Raw genomic sequence first — 27,248 nt, 5'->3', positions numbered from 1 at the left:
AGGAGGATAGAAGGAGAGGGATGGGGTGTGAAGACTTTGATAAAAATCCTCCCATTAACAGCACTGGAGGCAGACAGAGGAAATAAACTGTTCCCACTTTCCTCCTCCGATTTCTCTCCTCTTCCACCATCAGCACATTTAGCAAACCCGAGCACGCTCCTGGAAGCAATCATGAAAATCACACTCACCGGTGAGTTTCTGCAGCAGGGGGCTGAGGTCGGTCTCTCGGGTGATGACGAGGGTGAGCGCTCCTATCAGCTCCCTCTCCAGCTTCTCCAGCTCCTCCTCCTCGGCGTCTCGGTCCGCGGGCTGCGCCTCGTCAGCCAGGGAGTACAGGTAAACCAGCAGGAGGATCAGCTCATCGGGCCCGCATTCATCCTCCCCGGACCTCGACCCCGAGGCCGTGCTGTCCTCGCCTCCGCGGGGCTTCATCAAGGGCAGCAGCTGCCTCAGCACGGCGGGGAAGTCAGAGTCTCCGAGAGCCTGTAACACACACACACACACACGGAAAACAGGTGGTTAGTCAGAAAACAGACACTTCTGTACCTCCAATCAACATCTCATAATGGTTGGAACACAACAGATATCAGTGGAACAACAATCAGCTCTGTAAAAAAACAACTTGAACAGTTATATAAAATATATTCAACAAGATCAGATCTATCCAATGGAGCACGGAACCTGCAAAAATCTAAATTTATGACAAAGTAAATAAATAAAAGACTCGATAAATAAATAAATAAATGATTTGATGAATAAATTACTTGATGAACAAATAAATAGACAAATAAATAAATGAATGAATAAATAAATAAATAAGCCATTAAATGTACCAAAAATAATATTAAAAATAAATGTAGGCATTAATTATTTGATAAAATGTGACATAAAGAAAAGAAAAGAATAAAGGAATAAATACGTTTGGGGAAATAAACGGGGGAAAATGCTAAAGGGAAATCATGCATAAATGAATAAAAACAAAAATAAATTCATATAATTTAATAATGAATAAATACATTTAAAAATATTTTTTAAATATATAAAAATGCAAAAATGAATAAATACATTTAAAAGTTAATAAAAATAAATAAATAAATAAAAGGGAAAATTAAATAGAAGAGTAGATCGATAGAGGAATTAATAAAAAAGGTAAATAAATAAAGAAGCAAATTAAAACAGAAAGATCAATGTGTGTGCGTGCGTGTGTGTGTGTGAGAGTGAATGTACGAACAGAAAGATTTAATAATACTAAACCAAACCCTCGCCTGAAATGTATCCAAACCCAAACAGATCACGCCCTTCGCCTATTTATTTTTATTTCTTCTCTCCTCCTCACTTTTCTTTCTTTTTGCATTCTCCTTCTTTTCTTCTTCTAAATCTTATTTTATTTTGTTTTGTTTTCACATGCTGTCCCCTGTTGTAATTATTTGTGTCCTTTTTATGTCATTGTCCTTTTAGTAAATCAGTGACAGCTGTTGTTGCCTTTGTATTTGTAGTATGTCCAAATTGTCTACAAGTGCACGAATTGGTCAATAAAGGGGGGGGGGGGGATAAAAGTACATTCTCGAGACCTGTCGAGAATGTACATGCCCATAGTGCAAAATGACCAGGGGCCTGATAACAATGTTGATTAAAGGGGAACTCCACTGATTTTACACGTCAACATCTGTTTACAGGTGTTGTGGAGTAATACTGCATATGTAAAAAAAATAGTATAAAGCCTCTAGGGGATCCAGAGGGAGCTGCGCAGAGCAGTGTTGTAGTATTCGAGATCGGTCTTCGTCTCGAGACCGCTTTTTGAAGGTCTCGGTCTCGTCTCGAAATTGACCGCAATTTTACTCGGTCCCTTCTCGGTCTCAGACAAAGACGACTCTGGATTTTATTTCAAGACCAGCCAGGACCACAACTGTGGGGACATCACTAATCTGCCAGTGCACTGCCTGATTTATTTGTTGACATCATTACTTTGATTGCTCACAGAAAACAAAAGGAAAATTCCCACACTTTTATGGAATTTTATGGATTTTTTTAATGGAAATGTGGATCTTTCAGATCAATTTGAGGAGTGCGTCAGTGGTTTGCATGTTCCACATTTTATCATAAGTGTGTCAGGCAGTGTGGGACTCGTCTGGTCTGGTCTCGGTTTCTACTCGGTCTCAACCCCTCAAAGTCGTGGTCTTGTCTCAGTCTTGCTACACTCTTGACGAGAACACTGGCGCGAAGTCTGATAAAGTACCTCAAGTGATGTCACTTGAGTCAGTGTTGCTGGGGACTGAAGTCTTCAAATTTGAAAATGATTTGTATGTATCCCACTTTTGATCCTTTTTTCATCATGAGTCTGACAGTCGTCTAGCAGCGCAATGCTAAATCGGTATAGAATATAGTTTTAAACAAACAGTTTAATGTTTTGGGAAATCTTCTCAGCTTTCTCTCGTAGAGTTAGATGAGAAGATTGATATCACTCTCATGTCTGTACAGTAAAATCAACCAGTTAGCTTAGTTTAGCACAACGACTGGAAACAGCTGATAATCACGTTTTATCTTGTTTCTTTCATCAGAAGTGTAAAAAAGTTGTTGATTAATCATCTGTGTCTCTGCATTATGACGCAGAGTGTTTACATCATTTGTTATCACCTATTCATTAATCTACATTCTTATTAGTGTTAGACTGTGTGTTGTAAAAACACTGTAATTGTTTAAATTAAGAGCCTAGTGTGAATGAGCTCATCGTTCCATTCGCTAATTTAACAGCTCTGTGAGAGGCTGAGGTAACGCTTCATTCTGTCTCATTCTTTTGTTGGATTTGCATGGACACACACACAAATCCAACATTTTGGGGCAATGTTTAGGAGCAGTGACCTGTTTTTTGTGAGCCCGTCTGAGCGGCTCTGAATAGTCCCTCACGATGGTTTCGCTCCAGTCCAACACGCTGTGGATCAGTGGACCGTTTTCAGAACACTGGCCACTCTCACAACAACAGTGAGCTCATACTGTAGACCTATAAAACAAGGGCGTGGAGCTAATCTGTCCGAAAAACTGGATGAAAAATAGGGCTGAAAGGGGGAAAACGGAGGGTCACAGAGTGGAGGGGAAAACAAATCAAGGGAAGAGAAAAGGAAAGATAGTGAGATATCACAAGAGAAATGAAGCTTCAGATGAGAGCATAAAGGGAAGGCTTGTTGACAGAGAACAGCGTGTTTGTGTCGGATAGAGCTACAAATGCCCCCGGTGGATGTATTTCATTTTAACGAGGGATTCCTCTGTGAGGAGCTTTGTGTTCCTCTCGCTAAGACAAACAGGCTCTGAGAACGAGAGGCTGTGGACCTTGTGGTGGGCCCACTGGGGGGATCCTGTGTCTGACCCAGAAGAACTCCTCTCCACTGAGCCAAAGACGCAATTCAATAAGACCCAGAGATGGCGAGCCAAAGCCGCGGAACTGACTGACTGTCCCTCATGAAGTAGTGGCTGAGGAGAAGACTTCTTGGGAAAATCACTGTCTCTGTTGGAGTGTTCACAATACTGGGCTGCGGTCGAATAGTCAAGAAAATTAAGTCCTAATGTCTTTTCTTAACCACTTTCCCTTGACCTCGATGGAAACTGGTTCCCAGCCTGGGGGTCCCGACGCCCACTAGGGGTCGCCAAAGCCTCACTAGGGGTCGCCAAATCTTCACTAGGGGTCGCCAAAGCTTCACTAGGGGTCGCCAAAGCTTCACTAGGGGTCGCGAAAGCTTCACAGGGGGTCTCAAGGCCTATGTCAAGACAACTTAAAAAAAAAAACTATATCTCAGCATTTTATTCATTTCTGTGAAGAAAAACTAAAAGTTTGGATTATTATTTAAGATGTAAATTTAAAAAATAGAAAAGTTAGGCCTACTAGAACAATGGCCAAGCGTAAGGGAGAAGAAAATGCTGAGTTTGTCAAAAAAGAAGCCTAATGATATAAAAATTAAATAAAAAATTCACAATACAGAGAATTGTATTAAAAGTTCCTTAAAAATAACAGGAAAACTCATCTCTAAAACAATATTCACAGGAAATAATCTGCTCGAAATTCTCTTTCCTTTGGTAAAGGATGGTCCAGTGTATCCTATGCTAAAGGAGATAAGAAAGGAAGCACCTTTTCTTAGCATTTAGAGGATTCGACCAGCTCTCATCATCAAAAAACTATCACCGTTAACAGTCATTGCTGCATGAACAGACACTGCTAATATCTGCATCAGTCACATCCTCTCAGCAGCCAAGGAACTGGGAGAACACACTCTCCTGCTGGTCTGTTCACTCCAACAAGGCCTCCTCCCTGCCAACCGCTCACCCCTCGGGACCGCTCAAACACCATCTCACCACACATTTTTTTCTCCTTAAACATTGTGAAATCAAATACCTCTCCCAGTTGCACTCATTGGACCTGCCAAACAATGTTTGGGATTTTTCCCTCGCTTGTTTTGCTGATGGACGCCGGCAGCGTGGAGAGGAAGACAAAGACCGTTAAGGGTTTCTTGCAAACGACTAATCACTTCCTCTTTCATCTCTAACTTTAGAGCTATTAATCGCTGACACTTCTGTCTGCACATGTTCATTCATAAGATCCTCAAAGAAGCGTGTCTACCGTCAGCAAGTTACATTTTCATTATCAGAATTACCTGCTGCCAACTTACTTTGGGATCAGAAGCATAGACTGTATACAAGAAGTGGACGTAGTCACCGTGACGACACCATTGGTTTGTGGACTGCTGTTTTGAAGCCTCGAGTATGGCATTTTGGCAGTCGCTATTTAGTTTTTTTGCAACCAGAAGTGACACGAGAGGGTGGAGCTAAGTACAACCGAACGCTGAATAAGACATTTTTACACACAAAACAGACAAAACACACTGTGCAAGGGTTAAAGTTGTAAGGCGAAAACTCGGATAACGCAAAAAAAAAAACGCATAGAAAAGACCAAAATGAAGAAGTTAAACTAAACTAAAATAATATTGAATGTTGATAACAGTCGCCGTCGGGGAGGTGGAGCGTGAGGACCCGAAAGATGGTGAGGAGAGGTTAACGTCACGCTGCCGTAAAGTGGTATCGGTGCCGTTATAGGAATACGAGTACGAGTACGAGTACATGAGCACAGTATCGGCACTGATAAAACCAACTACGTCCACTTCTTATGTACAGTCTATGTCCAGGAACCGTGTCTCATGAAATGTCTCTATGCACATTTTTTTGGACTGAATCTAAATTTGGAGAATTAAATTTGAAATCAGACCTAAAAGTAAATATTGGACTTTATTCCACGGAACAAATGTGAATGAACTTGCAACTCAAGTACAACTCCTGCCACCACTAATCTCTTTCTATATCTTTGCAGCCTGGTATACCTTCCTTAACTGTGTGTGCAGACTGTGTACTCCGCTGTATGTGTTTTCATGTGTGAGAAGAAGCATGCAGTGTAACTGGGTCCCTTCAGGAGATCCATGAAAGCTGCTGTCAGCTGCATGCCACGGCGCCAGAGCAGGAAATGGAGGCCTTTGGTAAAGAACTGAGACTGAACTGAGTGAAGCCGAGTGGGAAGACTGACTAAAGCTCTTTCCAGCACCGGAGCTAAAAAGCTCAACAATGCCCAACTCACGGCGCTGGCACACAGGCTCACTGGAAAGGTAGCGAACTGAACACCTCTGGGAACAGAACGGAGCAGAATACTGCACGGTTTCCACGACACAATCAGAGCTTTCCACACAGATTATATGTGTTTTATTTCATTAGATTCACTCGACTGTTGAAACTTTGAAGAATAAGCATTTAGTGGTCAGACTTTGCGCCACCTGGATCACCTACAACATTTAAATACTTTTCTGCAGATTTACAGATTAATGCATTAATAATAAATTAAAAAAGAGCCAATTCAAGTATCTGTTAATACCAGTTTTATCTTTAAGGATATCTTTCCACTGCAGCATTAATCCAACTTTCAGAAACCCGTCTAACGTTTTCCCCAGGAAACGTTATACAAACACTCTCAATGACAGACTGTAAAGGAATGCAGCTAAAGTCATGTGGCGTTTAAGGTCCACGCTGCACATTTCGGGGGCGGTGCTCACAGAATTACTGCAGTAATAACAGGAAGCTATCGTTATTATTACACACCATTACTGAATGCACTGGCCCTGCCGCCAGGCTCTAATACTACTATTACACACAATTATAGAATAACAATGGCATCGCTCTGTCAAAACAACGCTCATTTTAAGGCGTGCAATTACTCCAATAAAGACATTACTTTAAGAGTTTCTTATCGTGACAAAATGTCTCCCAAAGAAAAACTGACTTTGGATAAAAATACCCAACATAGCACTTCTTTGTTCCCTGAAAAGACTCGTTCTGATGCTAAATGTGCTGCTGGATTATTGGTGTAAGACTGAAACATCAACTGGCTTCTTGCTTGCGCCTTTGCACCAATCATAAGCTCCCCCCTCTGGTTTGAATCGCTCCGCCAGTGATTGACAGATTACTGTTTGGCAATCCCGACCATCCCAGGGTCCGTAAAGGCTCAATCTCGCCCAATAGCAGAGCCGGGCCAAACTCCGCCCCGGCCCGAACAGGAAACCAGCTCCAGATGCAGCCCCTGGAGGAAGGTGAGTGTTTCAGATGCAGCACAGCGCGCTTAACCAGAACCAGGCTTCACTTGCCTCGCTCGCTGCCTGCACAATGAACCTTTTTTTTGGGGCCTGAGGGCAGAGGGGGGAGGGGAGGGGAGGGTATTGGAGGTGGAGGTCCTTGTGGGAGCATGAACAAAGTTGGCTATAGGTCAGTTGATCTAGTCAAGCAAAGACGCCCCGGACAGGAGTCACCTTACATGGATGTCAGATGGTTCATCATTACCATAGCAACTAGAAGAAAAAAAAACTCATTTGCATTCCTTTGGAAAGCAACACATGTGCTTCATTTGAAAATATGTAATCACATCCAATTTGCATTCACGAATAACAACACGCGAAGCTGGAAGGGATACAAGCAAACTTCTAAAACAAAAATACATAAATCTTGACGATGGAAGACAGCTAGTTAACTTTGACTCTAAATTATGTACAGCAAGCCCACTATTGATTTGTAGTTTGTAGAAAAGCTGGAAAACAAACAAGTCTTGTCTTCATCCTCAGAGAGGCTGGCAGGATCGTGAACATGTAAACAACACCGAAAACGCTTTGACAGACATTTAGTAAATGTCTTATCTGAGCCTGGCAGCGCTCTCAGTCTCTCACACATCGAGTGTCTCAGCGGGGACATATGCTCACTGTAACCTGCGGTGATGACAATGATGGATCCGACAACGGATTCACCGGAAAAAATTCTGTTTATTAAAAGACGGAAATTTGCCTTAAGTTGAGCGGGGATGGAAAAAGTAAGGTTTATCTCTGGACCTCTTTTTACAACCATCACTCTGTCCTGTGTGAAAGGTGTGGACGACGGATCAGGTCTTTAACAAGCAGATCGGAAATGTGACTCTAAACACGGAGACAGAGGAAGGCAACAGTCAGGATCATACAGATACTGAAGAGCGAAAGATCACTCATTTTTATATTTTTCTTTTGGCCCACCACCACCCACCCTCTTTGGAGGACTAAATTTACTTTTTTTAATTATTTTTTTTAATTAGTAGACAATGAGGGAAAAGAAAAATGCTAATTATGGCTGTCAATCCATTAAAATACTTAATCTCTGATTAATTACACATTTTGTATCTGTTCAAAATGTAACTTAAAGGGAGATTTGTTAAGTATTTAATACTCTTATCAACATGGGAGTGGACAAATATGCTGCTTTATGCAAATATATGTATATATTTATTATTGGAAATCAATTAACAACACAAAACAATGAAAAAGTATTGTCCAGAAACCCTCACAGGTACTGCATTTAGCATAAAGATATAGCATGTCTGAAAAAAAGTTTAAAAAAAAATGTCTGAAAAATATCAATAAAAAACGTTTTTAAAAAGTCTGAAAAAAAAATGAAATGTCAGGAAAATGTCAGAAAAACCCAGAGAACCAATTTTCATTCACATATCTTGAGGTCAGAGGTCAAGGGACCCCTTTGAAAACGGCCTTGACAGTTTTTCCTCGCAAACATATAACATCAATTTTGGAGCGTTATTTGGCCTCCTTCCCCAAAAGCTAGTAAGACATGGTTGGTGCCAATGGATCCTTTAGGTTTTATAGTTTCATATGATACCAGCGTCTTCACTCTAGCTTTAAAACTGAGCTGCTACAACCTAAAAATCACAATTTGTGCTAATGCGTTAAAGAAAAATAGTGGCCTGAAAACAAATTTGCAAATTATCGCGTTAACTTTGATGGACCTAATGATAATACAATACCTAATGATAGTCGTAATAAGTATAACAATATTATAAAAAAAAAAAAAAGGAAGGAAAGAGAAGAAAGAAGGAGCGAATAAGTCGGTCTCCTTGACGACATCTAAACAAACTAACAGAAAAGCACTCAGGAGTAGACAAGGACACATGAATGTAAGCAGACAAACAACTAAAGAAACAAAAGAGAAAAAAAAACGAGCTGAGACAGAACAGAGACATAAATAAATAAATAAATAAAATAAAGCCCTGGATTCAAAAGAAACGAAGATCCCTAATTAATGAATTCTCTCATATTTTCTGTTGTCAAACAACAGAATCACATTATGATTTGTTAATATTGTCACATCATTTTTAATATGATTGTGACTCAAATACAAGATGAGATTTGAAACTACAACATCTACCACATGTTTATATCCTGTTCTCAGCTTTAAAGTTATAGACCTTTAGATTTCCATGAAATCAAACCCTATATTTTTTAATACTATTCATGGTTGTTGTTTTTTCTGCAATTCTGTAATTACCATATTATACATAGTTTTCTATAGTTAGTGGCGGAGTGCTGGATTGAAATTGCCTACATACGCATGAGGGATTCACAGGAAACAATGCATGCATGTAATCCAGTGATTAGCTTCACTGTTGAGGCTCTCCTGCTGCTTCACATCAAAAGGAGAAACACAGAAAGGCTTTTATTGTGAAGCAATCACAGAAATCACAATGTGTTTGTCACTGTGGTTAGCACCGACTGAAGAGGTCGTTCATCGGAAACAGTTATTTTCTGCATTTCTTGGCAGTGAATCAGTTTTAAATGTTGCAAAGAGTAACCGGATAAGAGGGAACAGCCGCCGTTAGTGAGTTGTTAGATGAAGAGCTGCAGGCAGTCGGCAACCTCTGGCTCTGAGAAGTGAAGCCAATGCTGAAGTGCCTTAAACCTGCATTCTTTCTAACAGCCAGCAGGGGGCGACTCCTCTGGTTGCTAAAAGAAGTCAGATTGTATAGAAGTCTATGAGAAAATGAGCCTACTTCTCTCAGTAAACATTGTAAACATGAGTTTATGGTCTCAATCGCTAGTTTCAAGTCTTCTTCAATACAGCATGATGTTCATTTAGTGAATTATGGTCCCATTTAGAGTCAGATAGACCATAAAGCAGGGGATGCTTTAGGGCGGGGCTACCTTGTGATTGACTGGTCGCTACCACGGCGTTGTTCAGTCTGGGAGTTGTCCATGTTTTTGTCTTATAACTTTAACCCTTTCACAGTGTGTTTCCAAAGTTAATTATAACATTTTTGGTCGCCTAAAAATGTCTTATTCAGCGTTCAGTTGTACCTAGCCCCACCCTCTCGTGCCACTTCTGGTTCCAAAAAACCAAGATAGCGACGGCCAAAAACCAAAATGCCGAACTCGAGGCAACAAAACAGCAGTCCACAAACCAATGGGTGACATCACGGTGACTACGCCCACTTCTTGTATACAGTCTATGGCTGCAGGTGACAGGCTGCACACCTCCAACTCCTCTGCAAAGTAACTAACTTCACTCTGTCCTGATGTACTTTTTTATTATTATTTGTGACTGAAAGTTGCTGCACCAGGAGTGTTTGTGTAATATTAAACCATACTTGAAATCCTAAGGGTTTCTTTAATATCCCTCACCACTCTCTTCTCCATGAAGATCAACATCCAGATGTTCTGATGACGAAGCAAAACACTGCTTGAATGAAAAGGAAAACAGTCCAGGATTTTCTTTACAACAAATCCATTCATACTCAGTAAATTAAAGAATGTAGTCTGCAGACTGACCACTACTCTGTGGCGTGTCCATCAGTAGGTTAACATGTCTCAGCTCTGAGAAAAACATGCACATAAATACAGCTGAGTTAGAAGAAAACCAAAGTAAAAAAGGAAAGATAAGATCATTTGATTGACTGATTGATTGATTGATTGGACAGACTGTTGTAAAGTGAGAGATGGAATGATGGATGGATGGAAAAGCTCTTAGAGGTAAGGTGACCCCTGGTCTGGCTCCATCAGCCCGATGCCTGTTATGTTTGTGGGAACGCCGACACATAAATCCTTCCTTTTAAATGAGGCCTGAATTACCACACAGAGTGCGAGCTGGCTCTGTTTAGTTTCTGGACTGTTTGGGAGGGAAATCAATGGAGTCCTGCACACGGAGACGCACAGCTGAAGGTCAGCTCGCTGGAGGAGGGATGGACGGGCAGCTGCCTCTCTATCAATACAGCTCTCAATAGCTTTTACACCAGTCCTTCTCCCCTTCACCTTTTATCCTCTTTAAGCCACAGACTCCACATGCATCCATACTTATCAACCCTCCCGATTTTACCAGGAGACTCACGTTTTTCATCGCCCTCTCCCGGTTTCCTCCCGGGGTCACAATTCTCCCACATTTCTCCCGATTCATGACAAATATTCACACCATTTCTATCTCTTCGTTATGTCAACCTGTTTCTGGCGCTGTAAATAACGGGTTTCAGATCGTAGTGGTGGCGTTGTCGCGTTGTGTCTGACAGGACTTTCAGTGAGTGAGAGTAGGAGAAAGAAATAGGCCTACTCAAGCAAGGGCAAAAAATGAATGAATGAGTGAATAAATGAAAACTGAGCCAATTAGACTGTTGTCAGGCTGTTAAATAGGCGTTATCGGTTGCTATAAGCCCCATAGATGTGGGTCAAGAGGGGCCTACTACACCCACTGGTAGGTTGTATCATCTATTCACATGGTAGATCCCTGAAAGAAGGTGCAAAAGAACACGACAGCGACCGTAGTAATTATGACAGGAGCAGTAGAGGAAGTCAGGCGCTGCAGTATTGACAATGTGAAACTCCATAAGGGGTGGATGTCGGTGTAGATGGATGGGACACAAAACACCCGGTTATCACCAAGGAGACAGGAGTTCGGAGACCGGAGTTCGTATCCCATGTGAAACCAACGATGTGTAGTTGTGTTTGTAGTTATATTAACCCAAAACACAATGTTTTTCCCTAAATATAATATAGTATATTTTTTTTTCCTAAACCTAAAGAAGTTGTAGTTTTGTTGCTTAAACCTAAAGAAGCCTTTTTGTTTGTGTTGTGATGTTTCATTCATATAGCGACTGATAACGCCTATTTATTGGCCTCATAACAGTCGAATCGGGTGGAAAACTGATGATGCCAGAGATTCACACAAGTTCACACCAAAGGGGACATCACTCCGTATTTGTTCCTGAGAATTAAAAGTAGAATTATTAAAAGTATTTAACACAAAACTGCCATTGCAGTGTACTTTATAATTATAATTATTTTGCAATTTTCATTCTTTAAAAGTCACCAGAATGCATGAAATAAAGTCTCTGAAACTCAAGTTTTTCTGGTTTCAATATCCTATTTTGTAGGTCTTAAGTCTGGCGAGTATGCCTGCATCTCTGTCTTTTATCTGTGTTTTTTCCTCCTCTGCTCTGTGTGTCAAAGGTTGGCTTGGCTCGGAGCTTCAGGGCTGTAATTTAGAAGAGACGTGGGACCCAATCACAGACACAAACACACAGTCCCCGCACGCCGCCCTGTCACCGCCAGTCAGCCACATGCTGGTCACTGCGGCTGGACTCTGTCTGCCCGGCACACGACGCCCTGCCTGCTTATCACACTCCGACTGAAACCTGCAGCTCCTTTGGTGCTCAGAAAAGAGAGCGAGATAGAAATCAAGCTTTTAATGTGAAAAAGAGTGTTTAGAAACATAAGGGAATTAATGAGGCTTTATTTTTGCCACATAGGCTGCAACAGATTATGGCGTAATTTACCAGATGAGAGTTGCTCTGCAGCCACAAACCCCAGGGCCATGTTAAACCTCCCGCACTTTTCTCACACTGAGAGAAGCTGAATCATATGCATTCATGAGCAGACACACACACACACATACACACACACATCCCGTAATACTGCCAAGGACAGTACATTACATCCACTACTAATTGACGCAGGAGGCTCCAGCAGGGAGAAAACATCCTGAGGTAAACAGACGGTTTCTAGACGAAGCAGAGTGAAAGAAAAAAATTTACCAGATAGGATTCAAAAGCAAAACCACTGACGCTTTGACGCTTTGCAGTCGCTCAGTTTCATTTTTCACTGCAGCCAATCAGAAACGTGACATGATACAAGACTTTTGTTTTTGTTTTTTAATGCAGAAGCATGTAGTGTGGAAGATTAAAGCAGCCCATCTGATTCCAGTTTGAGCCTCACACATGGAGAGGAGGGCGCAGACGTGGTGGTGGTGGTGGAGGGGGGGTGAATAAGTTTAACCAGCACAGAGGAGGCTATTTCAAAATAAGAGTTTGGCTCGACTGGCTAGGAATGGGCTGTTTGCAAATTTGTGAATGCGTTGTGGCAATTTAAGTGTGATCCTTTATCTGTTTTTGTTTCTGTTTGATTTATGTGAAAAAAAATTTAAGTTTAAATGTTTGCATAGGAGGGAGATAAAGTTTCTGCACATGAGAGATGCTTTAATTCAGTTCCAGGGTTTGATGTAGAGGCTTTTTAACATTAGGGGGCACTGTTGAACCACGCCGAGTCCAGGGACGCTTCATCTCAGCCTGCATGGATTTTGAACCACCCGTCTCTTTCCCTCCAAAAACTCTCCATCCCTCCGTCCTGGAGAAGTCTTCAACGGGCAGGAAACGGACTGGAGTCGAGGTGTTTGGGATATTTTTAAACTATTAGCTGAGTGATTCTGCATTGCTGACCTCAGCTCTACCCGTGCCGTCATCTCTAACCTGTCATCACTAGGTGCAGAACTCTGTCATGGCCTAGCTTTCTGTAGTGAATAAAACATGGAGAGCTGTGTCACCGGCTAGTGTATATGAAGTGAGTCATTACTCTGAGGCACAGCTGGTATGCTCTAAGAGGAGGAGGTTTATGTATGTATGTATGTATGTATGTATGTATGTATGTGTGTCGGTGAGCGTGCCACATGTGGCGAGAGGCAGGGCTTCTTCTCTGAACCCCACATTAACACAGAGGTCACCGAGGTAACTGCGTTTATGGCTGAATGCCTCAGGACTGTGAGTACAGATGTGTATACGTGTTGTTTTTTGTGTGTAAATACGGTCTGCATCATAATGTGGACTGTCCCGCCAACCTGTGCGTATATCTCCATCGTAGACACGGACAAACACGCCCACACACGGCTGCTCTTCACTAAACATTTTAAAAACTTCTCATTACAGACACAGGAAATGGAAATCTCCCTCCATTTCCCTGCACATCTGTACACACACCTGGTTAGATGGAGAGATGAGTTACGCTCAAAATAAGAACATTTGATAAACAAATGCTGAAAGACAAACACTAAGAAAAGAGAAAAATAGGGAGAGAGGGAAGATGGGAATAAAGTTAGGGATGATGGGAAGGAAATAGAGTGAGACCTCCGCTGAGAGATGTTATCAGTGCGGTGACGGCGGTGCTACTGTAGGTCACGTGACGCTCCCCGATGACCATACTTGCGATGTGACTCACACCAATTCTCTCTTATTATGATCAACACGATTATCTACCGTCTGAGTCAACTAACAAGAGAGGTCTAAGTGACAATAGATACAGAAAGGATTAAATGTGGACGTGTAGCGCTCACACACACACACTTATAAATAAATACACACACACACACAATGAAATAAAGGCATCATTGGGTAAAGACCGCGTAATAAACGATTACAGGCTTATTCTCCCAATCCGTTTTTTACTGGAAACCCCTTTTCACACAATAAAGAAACAGTAAAACAGAGTTAGGAAATAGAAGCCACAGCGAGGGATAGATGTGGCAACGGGAGGGAGGAAAACTTTCAAAATAAAAGTGTAGACAGAATGAAAAACTGAAGGTTTTTATGTCACAATCTACAATCATAGACATAACAATGAAAGTCTCTAGAAAACTCTAAGGAGGCTTTAACATCAGGGACCCGGGCACGGATCAGAGCATGCTTGACCCCAAAGTCCAGTTTGTTTGATTACTGGGAACACTCTGTACTATACTTGAAAAAGTGGTCTCGTATCTCACATCAGGTGTGAGAACAAACTGTACCTAAACATGGAAGTGGACTGCTAGTTAATGCCAGTAGCAGTCAGCGAGTAGTTTTGAATGGGCAGGCTTTTTACAACGCCGCCGGTCTCATCCTCTGAACTGAAGTACTTTTCTACACTGTACCGACAACTTAAACAAATGTCACGTAGATGATGACGCAAGTGTACTCGGGTGCGGAACAACATTACTAATGGTTCGTGTCCACAGGGGTGTTTTATATCGCGAGGGATCGTTTCGCTTCCCAGAATTGGACGCTTGACGGGCTGCCACTAGACACAAGGCACCTGATTGGACGAACGCTTTCCCTCGTGGGCTGCTGCTCCCAGCTTTCAAATCGGAACCAACATGGCGGCTCGTTTGGAAACTTTCTTCTCTTATTTCACGAAAATAGTTCACAAAATGTGTTTCTGAAAAATGATATACAAGAAATGAACCATGCAGCTGCTGAATCTGTCTTTATTTGGTATCGACAGTAGTTAGTTGAAAAGTTTCTCAGGAGTTTCCAGAGGCGGCGAGTCGCACCGGAAGCCCCTGATTTGCATAAAGTAGCCTAGACCTCAACGTCCAACATGACGCCCCGTCTCTCAAAACGCAACACAACTCTACCAGAATGCATTGCATGGATGCTGACATAGACAATGAATGGGAAGCGTGGAAATGACGGAGGTTGGGGGGGGGAGGGATCATACTCGGCACGGTATAAATCAATCGTACCTAATATGACAACATCCTAAAAAGACTCAAAGATCCAATTCTGAATTATTTTTTCTTTTCTTTGTTTATAGAGATCAATGGGGGGGGGGGGGGAACAGTCATATACATCAAGCTGACCATGGAACGTATGATGAAATGAAATGTAAATTAAATTGAATGTATAATGGAACTACATTTACAACTGTAACTCTTTGACACGGTAATGTAAACTGCCTGAGTATGAAAATTTAACAACATTGTATCACAAAAAAAATTTAAGTTTAGAAGAGCTCAAAATGTTTTCCATCATTTAAAAAGTTTTATTTTTATCACAGATGACAGCTGAATCTTTTCAAAAGCTTTCCTCATAAAGATGTGAGATTAAAGGTGCTAAATGTGAGATTGAGAGCATTTTTATTGCCTCCACATGGCTCTTAACGTGGCCACGGCAGAGCTGGCGTCTCGTAGCTAACGGTGCTAACAACAGTGAAAACAACGGCAACAATGCTGACAGTATTAACCTGAGGAGGAACCGGAGGGTGGATGCTACGCTTCCAAAACAACGGCGTTGGTCGGAATGGCGTTATCAGCTGTAACCGCCGTATGAGAGCAGTGCAAAGCGGCAGCCGTGAGCGAGCCAGTGGGACACGCTCACATGCACTAAAAGCATGCACGGCCAACCTGGCGATGTCAACAAAACACAGCGAGAAGCTCTGATTACAACACACAAACAGAGGGAGAGAGACTTCATTCTCTGCTCAGATAGACATTAGTCCTCTATATCTTTAAAAAGACAATAGTTGTTTGATGATATATTGATGCTCTGGATATCGTATAAAGAATCTTTAAACATTATTTCTAACACAGTGACTCGTCCTTCAGCGTATCGGAGCAGCGGGCCGTGAAGAGAACGCTCTTTCTGTGAGTAATCTAAGACCTGAGCCAGGGAGGCGTTCTGCACACACAGCACTCCTCTGTCACATATATATATATAACGTGACGACGCTAACACGGGTTGTATGAGAGCACGCCACCAAAACACTGAGAACCCAGTCTGACTGCAGCACACACACACACACACACACACACACACACACACACATACACACACATGCAGGCAACAGAAGGTATATGTGTTACGCTTGTGTTTACTGAAGTGTGATGGCGAGGGCTGGACACAACACGCAGGCTGGAGTGAAAGAGAGAGCACAGGCATACAGTGATCCTTCAGCAGACTACATGTCTGCAAACTAACACCCATCGGCCTACACAGATTCCATCTGCTACAACACTCTGAATATCAGCGGGGTTTACCGGCTACTCTTTACGGCAATTCATTTGAGCATTGACCCACATTTCATGAAAGGGGCAAAGACTGATAGATGGAAACATGGACGGGGGACAGGATGACAGTTAGGAGGAGTCGGGGGTCAGGATGGAGACAGAGTGACGAGTGAACGGCTGATTTCTCTTTCTATGTGCATGTGTGAAAACAAAACAGTGCTGGTGTGCTGACGCTGGTTCTACACGCTACTGAAATAGAACAATACAAACAACAACAGCGAGAGTTTCTACTGCATAAACATTCCCAGAGCTTTAAGCCCACAGCTCAGCTAAAAACACCAGCAGGCGGGGCGACGAGGCAAACGTTAATACACCCTAACACCTCTTTTCTATTATTATTGTCTCCCTCTTTCCCAGATTTCTTAACCCGTTCCCCCGTGCATCTTCCTCATTCCTCTCCGCTCCGGCCAAAATCACACGGACTCTTAACCTCCTCTGACGTGATAAAAAGAAATTCCCTCATAACTTTGAGAAGTCATAAGTTATATCTCTGACAAAATCAAACCCGCTCAGAACTCGCAGGTGTGATAACACAAATCAAATCAAATAACGGCTCCGCTGAGGTTTAGAGAGACAGTCTTGTATGACGGGGGGGTGGGGGGGGGGTGGGGGGGGGGGGAGTGGAGGGCATGGATGGATCGCTGCACCAAACTCAGGCTGGAGTAAACTCCATCTCTCTACCCTACTCCATCACGCTTCAGTCCGTACCTTATCTCCACTGGGTCCATAATGGACCACCTCCACTTCCCAGAATTCTTGGGTCACAAACTGTGTTCCCCTCACACATTATAAACGTCCTCCTCGACAACCGAAGGCGACAGCTTGAGGACGTTTCTCACACTTTCTGTTTGCATGGATAACTGTGAGGATGTCAGGGCTCAACACTAACTCTTAAATGTGGTTGACGCGCTGGCAAACAGCCATCAGCTTTTAGTTGCTGAAACTGAATATATGTTTTTTTAAGTCACCTTATATTTTGAGTACCTAAGTTACTATGAAGATATATATCAGCTTAATAATGAAAATGTGACATAAAAGAATATAAGACTAATTACAGTAACCAAACAAAGATCTTTGTAGTGTGTGTTTTATCTAATTCAAATCTTAAAGGGATAGTTCAGGTGTTCCTCAGTGTGGTTGTATGAGGTTCTTCTCCATAGTCAGTGTATTACCTACAGTAGATGGAGTTTGAAGAAAGACAGACAGGAGTACCAACACGGGAGCAAATCAATGTTCTGCTGTGGACGGGGGCAGCAGCTAAACACATTTTAGACACCTAAAAAAATCTCTATCAGTTTAAGTGTACGCTATATTTAGAATATGTTCACTGCTTTACCTCGCTGTCAGACAGCCCTCTCGCCAACGCCACCAGACTCCAATGAAAAAACCTGTGATTTTACCTTGCAGAACACAGGAGTTGCTGGTCTACTGCTGCTGCCTTGTCTTAACGTGTCCATCCTCAATTCCTGCTATACTAAATACCAGTCGTAGTGCAGCTGTAGTCATGTTCTTCACAGATCCCTCAAAAATGAATCCAGCAAGTCACTAGTTGCTTGTTCATCATTTTGATCCCAAAAATTCTAAATGTAGAAACATGAACACAATATTCCCACATTTTTTTGTTTTTTAAATACATGCTCATTTGTATGAGCAGATCAAGTGCAAAGTTTTGACAGTTTTGTTACGTTATGCACGTAAGGTAACGACATCATCACAAGCGTACAACATGATGACATAAAAGACAGAAGCCTAAGCTTTCTGCTGCAAAAAGAATGAATGCTCAGCTATTATTTTTTTTATTCTAGATAGATTTAAACAGGATCATGCAAACAACGATCTGCTGCAACTGCCTGTGGAAGGTCCATTTTTTAAAAGGGTTAAATGTCACTAATGCAACAAATATTAAAAATGTATTTATGCGCGTCTTGCTGTTTGATGTCGCTGTTTTTCATGTGTTAAAAAGTGGTGGCCACTGATGACAACTAAAGGCCAAGAATTGATTGCCAATTTCTCAATTAGTTTCCAATGGCAACCTGGCAACCGTTACTGTTGAGCCCTGAAAGTAAAGTTGTTTCTGGGTGTTATGGACTATTTCACAGTTGTAAAGATCCCAGTTTATTTCCTGTTGCAGTGTGTATGAATGACATCAGCTGACAGGAAGTAAACATGGACCCAAGCTGTTGGCTGCAATACATTTTCGTTGAAACGGTCTATATTTTCAGTCAGCGGGGTGTTTCTAAATGTTGGCAGCTGTTTCCAATGAGATTATCTCCCTGTCACCTCTGGGGGTCCTCGTCCCAGGTGGCTGTTGTATAATAAAGAAGACAGCATCACTGACATCGCCGGCCTGTCTTCTGAGCTGAGGATGACAGTTTGACACAGAGGGTAGAGCGATGTTTGACCGGCCCCTCTGATAAGTAACGGTTGACGTCTGGTAGTAAATCCTCAGACGCCCCCCCCCCCCGCCACCCTAGCCTTCGTACACCGTGAAAACGTCTCTCTTCCTCATCCTCTCCCATCATGTCTGTCCTTCCTGAACAGATGGTAAACACATCACTAATGTCTGTCTGTGTGTCTTTGCTGTGACGCAGCGCAGAGACGAGCTGCTAAACAACCACTAAACACATCACGCTCTCTTCTCCAAACACCACTGAGACCGTGAGAATCACTAAGTCACTGTGTGCTCGATGCTCTAAGTGCTCAAGTACCCAAAGTACAACACTTAGCTAATATTACCCATTTAGTTCTTAGCTTCTCCGTGACCATTTCATTTTCCCACAACTACTGTATAGTCTGTAGAAGTGTTATACTGACAGGAGTAGGGGAAAATAACTAAGTACATATACTCAAGTACTGTTTTTCAGTCAAATTTTGACATACTTGTACTTTTTCTTTTTTTCCCCTGAAGCCTCTTGTTATTTCTCTGTCCCCTTTGCTGCTGTTACATTGCAAATGTCCCCACTGTGGGACTAATAAACAATTATCTTATCTTATCTTAAGTATTTCCATTTCTGGACACTTTATTCTTAAAGAACTTTTAAAATATGATGCTTTTTTAAAAAAAAAAAGTAACTGCCCAACCGTATATACAATTTGAGCTTTAGTTGAATTCAAGTTCAATTATCAGAAAATTAGTCCGCGACCATTTTTCATGCAAAAACAGCAAACATTTCATGGTGTCAGTTTCTCAAAAGTGATAATGTGCTGCATTTCGTTCTCTTAAATTATAGTAAAGTGAATAATATTGGGTATTTAGACTGTTGGTTGGATGAAACAAGACATTTGATGATGCCACTTTGAGCTAAGGTATTATAATGGGCATTTCTCACTATTTTCTTACATTTTACAAAACAAATAATTGATGGATTGATCAAAAAAAAAAGATCAGATTAATCCATATGAAATATCATTAGTTGCAAAGTCAAAAACGAGCTTCATCTCAAACAACAAGAAGAGTTAAATGCTGCTTAAATACCAATGAATGAATAGTAATAATATAATACAGTATATAAAAGTATAACAGACACAGGGGCCATTTCTCTAAATTGAGTACTTTTACTTTTTAAACTTTAAGTAAATTTTTTCTGATAATACTTACTTTTGCTTGAGTAAAATTTTGAAGGCAGGACTCTCACTTGTTATGGAGTATTTCTATAGGGTGGTACTGTATACATAAAGGCACAATGAGTAGGATTTGTCTGAAGATGTATGTAAAAAATAGACATAAAATGTGTTAAAAACAAGGCAACATTTGTGAAATAAATCATTGAGTAGTTTAATGACATGTTAATTGGTTTGTCTGTCAACTTATTTAGGATTTATTGACTTTTATAAAAGCATGATGAGCAAACGTTCTATTCTAAACAAGGTGTTTGTAATAGTTTGGCCAACTCCACTAACATTAATGTTAGTGGACAAATATTACAACTTTCTCTATAATTTAATTCAGTATGACATCACCACGCACTGCCGCCTCCAAACTGACCACAGAGCTGCGTCAGCACCTCTCAGCCTCAACACAAACTGAATACGCTTCATAAATGTTAAGATTTATTGGGTGTACCTAACTGGTGACACAGTGTGGCTTAAGGAATTTGTGTTCATTATAATCAGCCATGTACAAAATGGTTTTATTTTGTAATATATTATGACATATTTGACCAAAAATGCCTTTAGCAAAAGTTTTGTCCATTCAAAAGAAATGGAAACGACACATTATTAAAGTATGAGCCGAGTCAGCCGACTGCTGTAACGCTAACTTAGCAGAAAATAAAAGTGGGATTCTGCAGTTTAACCTCCGTGTTGTTATGCTTTAGACAGGATGTGGAGCGGCGGTTAGTGCAGTGTGAACGAGGACATCTGAACTTGTGATCCTCTCAGCCATATGTGCAGTTTTTAATGTGTCATTTCAGTCTTCGTTTTCTCTATGACCGACTCCTAATAACCACAATAAGCTAACTGAATATTAGTTGAAAGCTTATGAAAATTTCAACACAAACATGACCACCCAATGTGAGCGCACACATTCATCAACGGTGTAAATCATTATGCATCTCAAACACACAGCATGTAAAAGGCCGTAAACATCGTCAATGTCAGGAGTCATGAGAGGGAGAGGAGCTGTGATGTTTAGACACACGACGCTCGCAACACAGAGACGTCAAGAATGCAAACATGAAAGAGAGAGCACACAGCGTCTTAAATAACTCAGAACAGAAGAAGAAAAAACAATAGGGGTGGAGAAGATGGAGAGTTAAGGAGCAGGAGGGGGCACATGGCAAGGCGTATGAGAAGCCGTCCTCCTCCTCCTCCATCCCTCCTCCTCCATCCCTCCTCCTCCCGCTCATAATTAGCGGTTCAGCGTTGGTGCTCGTTTTGGGTTACTTTCATTCCTTTTCTCATCTCCATGAAAACTGCAGCGGGGACAAACAGGCACACATGTGTCTCCGAGTACACCGAGCTCAGAAACAATAGAAGAAGAAAAAAGTGGGCCACATGAGTTCACTCCAGATGAAAGCTGGAGCGGGGGGAAAAACGCAGGAATTAGTGAGGTTTTCTCTCGCATGTTTTCAAATGGAGCTGGAGAAAATGTAGCGTGGAAGGCTGGAACAGCTTAGCTGCCATGACAAGCAGTGGAAAACTTTTCAACACAACTGTACTCAAATGCACTTTTGTACAATAGCCCACATGTTCTCATTACTCCGACACGTTCTCTGTATTTATGCCATCATGTGCAGCTCATAGAAACATACATCTTTCTGTGTGCTGTATGGAGCGAACATTAAGGGCAATCACTCCCTATTTGTCATAATTGCTCTAAACATATTCGGTATTTTGGCAACTGTTCTGAGGCACTTCTAACAAATCCATTCACAAATATTTTTTCGATGTGCACATGTTCACGTCGGCCGCTCTGTTTTTTTCGGTCTCTCACAGGATGTTTGAGCATGTGGTCGCAGTCCTTCTGTAACAGATACACCCCTTCTGCACCGAATCAAGACATAATGAGACACATTTCTGCGAATCAACACTAAACCAATGACATTAATAATGAAAGATAAAAGGGTTAGGGGAGGACACGACAAGGAATTCAAAACCAAGACAGAAAATACAAATAAAATGGCCTGAGAGGACGACATGAGGGATATTTTAACTACCTCCAGACCCCAGCTGGGCGAGCCTGAGGAGGCTTCTCGCTATACTCTCTGCACCCCGACGTCAATCACATTACCAAGGGCAGTCCGCTCTCTAAAATAAATCCCTCCACAGATGAGTTTAATTTTGAGCTCATACGAGTTGATTCCAAGAACAACAGAAGGCAACGTTGCCAAACACACAAAAAAGAAGCATTTTTCTCATCCTAACAGATGCAAATACCAGCTCGAGTTGAAAGCTGAGCTCAAAACCAGATACAGCTAATGTTGTCACAACGTATTAACATTGAAACTAGTCAGAGCAGACTGAGGTCTGTACGCTCTGGACTCGAGTTAGGCAGCGGTTACACTTGTCTTTTTTCGTTCGATCACGCCAGGACGCATTAAGTGTTAAGTCTGTACGCGGCGAGATCAGATCTTGTTCTCATTGAGATCCGATCAGCCAGACGACACGCAGACGTGGCCTGGCTCGCATCGAATTCGGATCTGGTGTGGACGGCATGTGGGCCCAATCAACACAACAACAACACGGGAGTTCCTCTCCTGAGCGAGAGTAAAAGGGAAGAGAGGAGGAAAACCAGCGCTGGGGCACAGCTGAGACTGTCTGAGTCATGTTGAATTACTGCTGATGAAAACCCAACATTTCGGGTGCCCCGATAGCTCAGTTGGTAGAGCGGGCGCCCATATAACAAGGCTGAGTCCTAACCGCGGCGGCCCGGGTTTGAATCCAACCTTCGGCCATTTCCGCATGTCGCCCCGTCTCTTTCCCCCTTTCTAAAAACTGTCCACTGGCATATCAATAAAGGCTTGAAAACGACAAAACATTAAGCTTTGTTAGCAGCTATTCTTCAATAAAACACGTCTACTAATACGGCAGGGAGAAAGTTACCTGACCCGCCAATTGGTTTATTGCACAGAACCATCTGAAGAGTAACCTCGTCCTGAGATTGTTCTGCTATGAAACATTCAAACATTTAATCAAATAAAGCTTCCTTCTAGAGTCACAGGTCAGAGGATAGATCTGAGTTATTATTACTAACATGACGTTTCCATTTGACACACCGCTCTCCAAACGCTGTCAGAGGTGCTTCACTCACTTAGCTGGTAATAAAGACAACACTGACCCTGTCACAGATACACATAGGAACCAAACGGAGCGCTCCACCTGATCATACACTCAGACCGCTGGGATCCAGCCTCTTCAGCTATGTGGTTACACGTGGAGCGCTGCCCCAGGGAACTATGGGTAATTAATGACAGAGCAAAGGGGTGGCAGGAGTCTGTCTCTGATTGACCCGGTTTGACCCCTCCCTGCTTAGTTGCCATAGCGATCGGTCCGCCTCGTTCCCTTTGGGTGACTGGGCGAATCCCCGGGGCGACGAGGTGGTCTGCAGGGTGGGCATGAGTGAACAGAGGGGGCTGGGGGGGGGTAGAGGACAGACTGGGGTTTCAGATGGGTACAATTACACGCTATAGCAAAGAGGAGTCCTTGTCCTACCTTTGGTCCACGACCTGAGGGGGTCACTCCTTCTCCCCCGACCTTACCCCATTCATCTCTGTTTACAGAGGGTGAGTCTTTGGTTCTACCTGGCAGTAGGGGGCACTACTGATCCACTCAGTCCCAAGAGACCAGCAGGAAACCGAAGAGATTACCGTCCATCTGCAGCACTAAAAACTAGGGGTGTAACTCCGTACATATCAAAAATACCGAATATCGCGATATTATGTTTTCCGATACTGTATCGTTTCTCAAAAACATTTCAAATTATTAGTTTACATGCAAAACTGAACTCAGTCAATATTTTATTTAATTTACAAAGAGATGTGCCCCCTCAAAGTATTGTTATGATGACGGCGATGCAGATCCCAAAGTTATGACTGCATAAAAAAGTCAACTTTTATTTACTCCAATTTTATACATATGGTGGTGTGTTCTTTATACTATGACAGTTTTCCTAAAATTAGATTTAATTTAATGCATAGATTTTATTGCCATATATTGAATCGTAATCTCTGTATCACGATACGTGTCGTATCGCCAGATTTTTGCCAATACACAGCCGTACTAAATACATGCTAAGGCCCTGACCAGACTGAGTTTTAGCAGCCTGGAGCGGCTTTTTGTGATTGTTTCCAATGAGAGTGAAGTGTTTTGGTCACTGCTTTTGTGTTGCTGGGCGCCTCGCATTTTTGCAGGAGCATTCTGAATTCCTCAAGTTGGAAACAATTCAACTCAGAGCTCTCATTGTGGTGACTTTTGCTGGAGCTACTGTATACCGTACGAGTTTACTAACCGAAGTTACCATGATCTGAGCTAGGGGTGTTGCGATGTACCGGTATTGATGAATAAAATATTGACGTCATGTTAATAATACACATCCGATAATATTGTGTAAATCTCTGCCTCCTCCCCCAACCGCAAATCATTTTCTTTCAGTTGACACTGACATTGTATTGATGGCAGATGTTAGGCCTTGTGAATTATTTTTCATCTAGTGTAATTGTTCTTTTTCTACGTTTTTGAACAGTTATGGTTACAGACTCTCTCTCCACCTCTCCACACTCACATTTTGAGTGTAATTCATTTGCCAAAAAATGAGACAAAGCACACAATGGACAAAGTTAAAGATGAATTTGACTGACAGTATTATTCATATTATAAATATCTGTAGATATTTCTGTAGATATCGTGAATTCTTTTGGCCACGATAATCGTGTAGTGAAAATCTGACATTGTGACAGCCCTAATATGAACAGAAAACAGCAGGAGACAGACTAGTGCGGTACTTGAGATTTCGGGTTGTTTTCCAGTTGTTTTCATTAATTTAATGTACTATTAACTATTAGGTAGTGTGCAACAAAAAGACCGAGCGGTGCGTCTCACCTACAAAACACACTGATCTATCTGATCAGGCCCTGATTCCTGCGAGTTTCTCATTTGTCACTGGTCACTAATACACTCTTCACCCTTAACTGATCAATCACAATGAAATGTTCGACCTGGCTGAAGATCTTTAATCTGGCTCTGAGGGGTCAATCAGTATCTAAAGAAGACGCTCAGAAGGTCCTGGAATGTTTCTCTGTCTCCATTTCAGATCAGACATACAGACACAAAGACACCCATGTCCTCTGGGCCGCGACCCTCCCCGGCCTGAGCTCAGCAGGTAGCGACAAATGACATGATAGTTAATCTGTCCTGAGGTGGAGCTTTTCTACGGGGAACAGAGGACCTGATTGTGACAACAGGAAGTCGAGACACTGTTACCAGAGTAAGCACATTAAAGGATGCACTCGCATGAATGCATGCATGCACACATGGACGCACATACAAGCACATCTGGCTGTAGCTTCAGTACATCGTGGAAAAAATAGAATGTGAAGAGCGAGCAGTGACTTGTTGAAATGAAGTCGGAGTCGTGTGCCTGTCAGAGGAATATAAAGGTATGAAGTGGTCCGTCCGGGACACTGGGTCATTGTTGGGTCTCTTACAACCCCCGCCATCTTCCCCAATGGTCAGCTTTTTCTACGGCCTTCACTTGTTAACAATCCCAGGGTGAATGCCGAGCATTGTGGGATTTTCCCCAGTCTGCGGTGTCTTGTTAGAGCGTGCTCAACTGAAGTCTGACGCCAGGAGGCCAAGTCAGCACACCACACTGACCTGATTCACTGGGGGATGGAGAGTGTTAGTGGGAGCTCCAAGAAGCCCCCTCTGATCCTGTTCCCTGGACCACCTCACCCAAACACTGAGGGATGACAACGCAGCTCAGTACAACAGAGTTCTGCAAGTGTGCTGAAGTGGAGAGAGCAGCGTGGAGGATCTCCAAGAAGGATCAACTATTTAAATCAAGATTGGGGCTAAGCAAGTGTGAGGAAAACCTTTGGCCAAGGCTACAGAACCCTCAGAAACACACATTCGTGAGGGGGGAAAAACCCCCAGGCCACATGAAAAATCCTCCTGACGAGATGGGTTTAGACTCAGAGTTAAACACCAGCAGTAAACAATAGAGACCAGTACACAAAACATCCATGCACATACTGTATGCAGTGAATGCAACTCTGCAGAGAGAAAAGTCTGCTTTAAAGCCCCCCTCCAGTGTATTTGACATTTCTATATTTCATATTTATATGAGTCATTTCCTGACTAAGATGATTTTTTTTGATAAACAACTTAATTTTGTGCTCAAAGTAAAAAAAAAAAGAAGGTTGTTGTTAAAATGGTAATATGATGTATGACTATAGTAGAAGCTGCAGGTCAAAGGTCACCCTCCAAGCTGCAGGCGCATTCATGCGCGTTTACGTCTGAGCAGCAAACTGATAAATCTGTTTATCTGTCAGTCAGTTTGTCTTTCTAGTTAGTTAGCTAGTTAGCTGTAGTTAGTTAGTCCAACTCTTTGCACTAGTTAACCGAGGGGTTTCATCTTATTTTTAGTTTCCTCCACTTTAGTTTACTGTGTTTATTTTCACAATGGCATTTGTGTGTGCGGTGAACGAGTGCAGTCAACGCAGTGAATTATACAAACTAACACACTGACTGTCTCTCTCACTCGCTCTCTTCTTTACCGTCTCCTCCTCCTGCTGGATATAAATTAAGAGAAAGCAGCCGATACCGGAGGTTTGCGGGACTCTAAGAGGCCTGGACGACGGGGAGCGCACAACTTTCAGCCCAACAAGAGAAAACAAGAGAAAAGTCCCGTTAGAGAACTAAAGGAATCACAGTGCAGCCCGGTGCGGTGTCGGTGCTGGGAGCTGAGGCGACAGCGTCTGGTGCTGGTGGACGGTGCACCTCCAAAACGTCCCGAAACTGCAATTCAAAAAGGGCGGACCAAGGCAACATGTCTATCCGTCCTCCGGTGCGCTGTGGTCGGCATGTGGCGGTGCGGCTTCTTGGTGCAGCAGCAGCCAGACGGCCGCCTCGCCAGGAGGAGACGGTGAAGAAGAGAGCGAGTGAGAGAGAGTCGGTGTGTTGAGATAATTCTGGTCTCATTTGTGGTCTGATAAACAGTAAATTCCTCTAAACTGGGATGAAAAACGATGCAATCTGGTTGCCACAGAGATGAATTCCGTCTGACTATTAACCACACCCCCATTCTCTGTTTGAGAAAGAACATTAAACAAACAACAGGAAGTAAAACT

General features: G+C 42.4%; 1 protein-coding gene across 1 annotated transcript in view; it reads right to left on the bottom strand.

The window, feature by feature from the left end:
- scfd2 (sec1 family domain containing 2) overlaps positions 1 to 27,248 on the bottom strand; it is a 129,609-nt gene that overhangs the window by 64,782 nt on the left and 37,579 nt on the right. The window contains exon 5 of the mRNA XM_074636128.1: positions 189 to 483. Within this exon, the coding sequence (XP_074492229.1) occupies positions 189 to 483 (295 nt within the window). The remainder of the gene's footprint in view (positions 1 to 188; positions 484 to 27,248) is intronic.

This window comes from Sebastes fasciatus, chromosome 5, assembly GCF_043250625.1.
Source record: "Sebastes fasciatus isolate fSebFas1 chromosome 5, fSebFas1.pri, whole genome shotgun sequence".
Classification (NCBI taxonomy): Eukaryota; Metazoa; Chordata; class Actinopteri; order Perciformes; family Sebastidae; genus Sebastes; species Sebastes fasciatus.
Note: the sequence above shows the minus strand (reverse complement) of the source record. Positions and strands in the feature narration are given on the sequence as shown.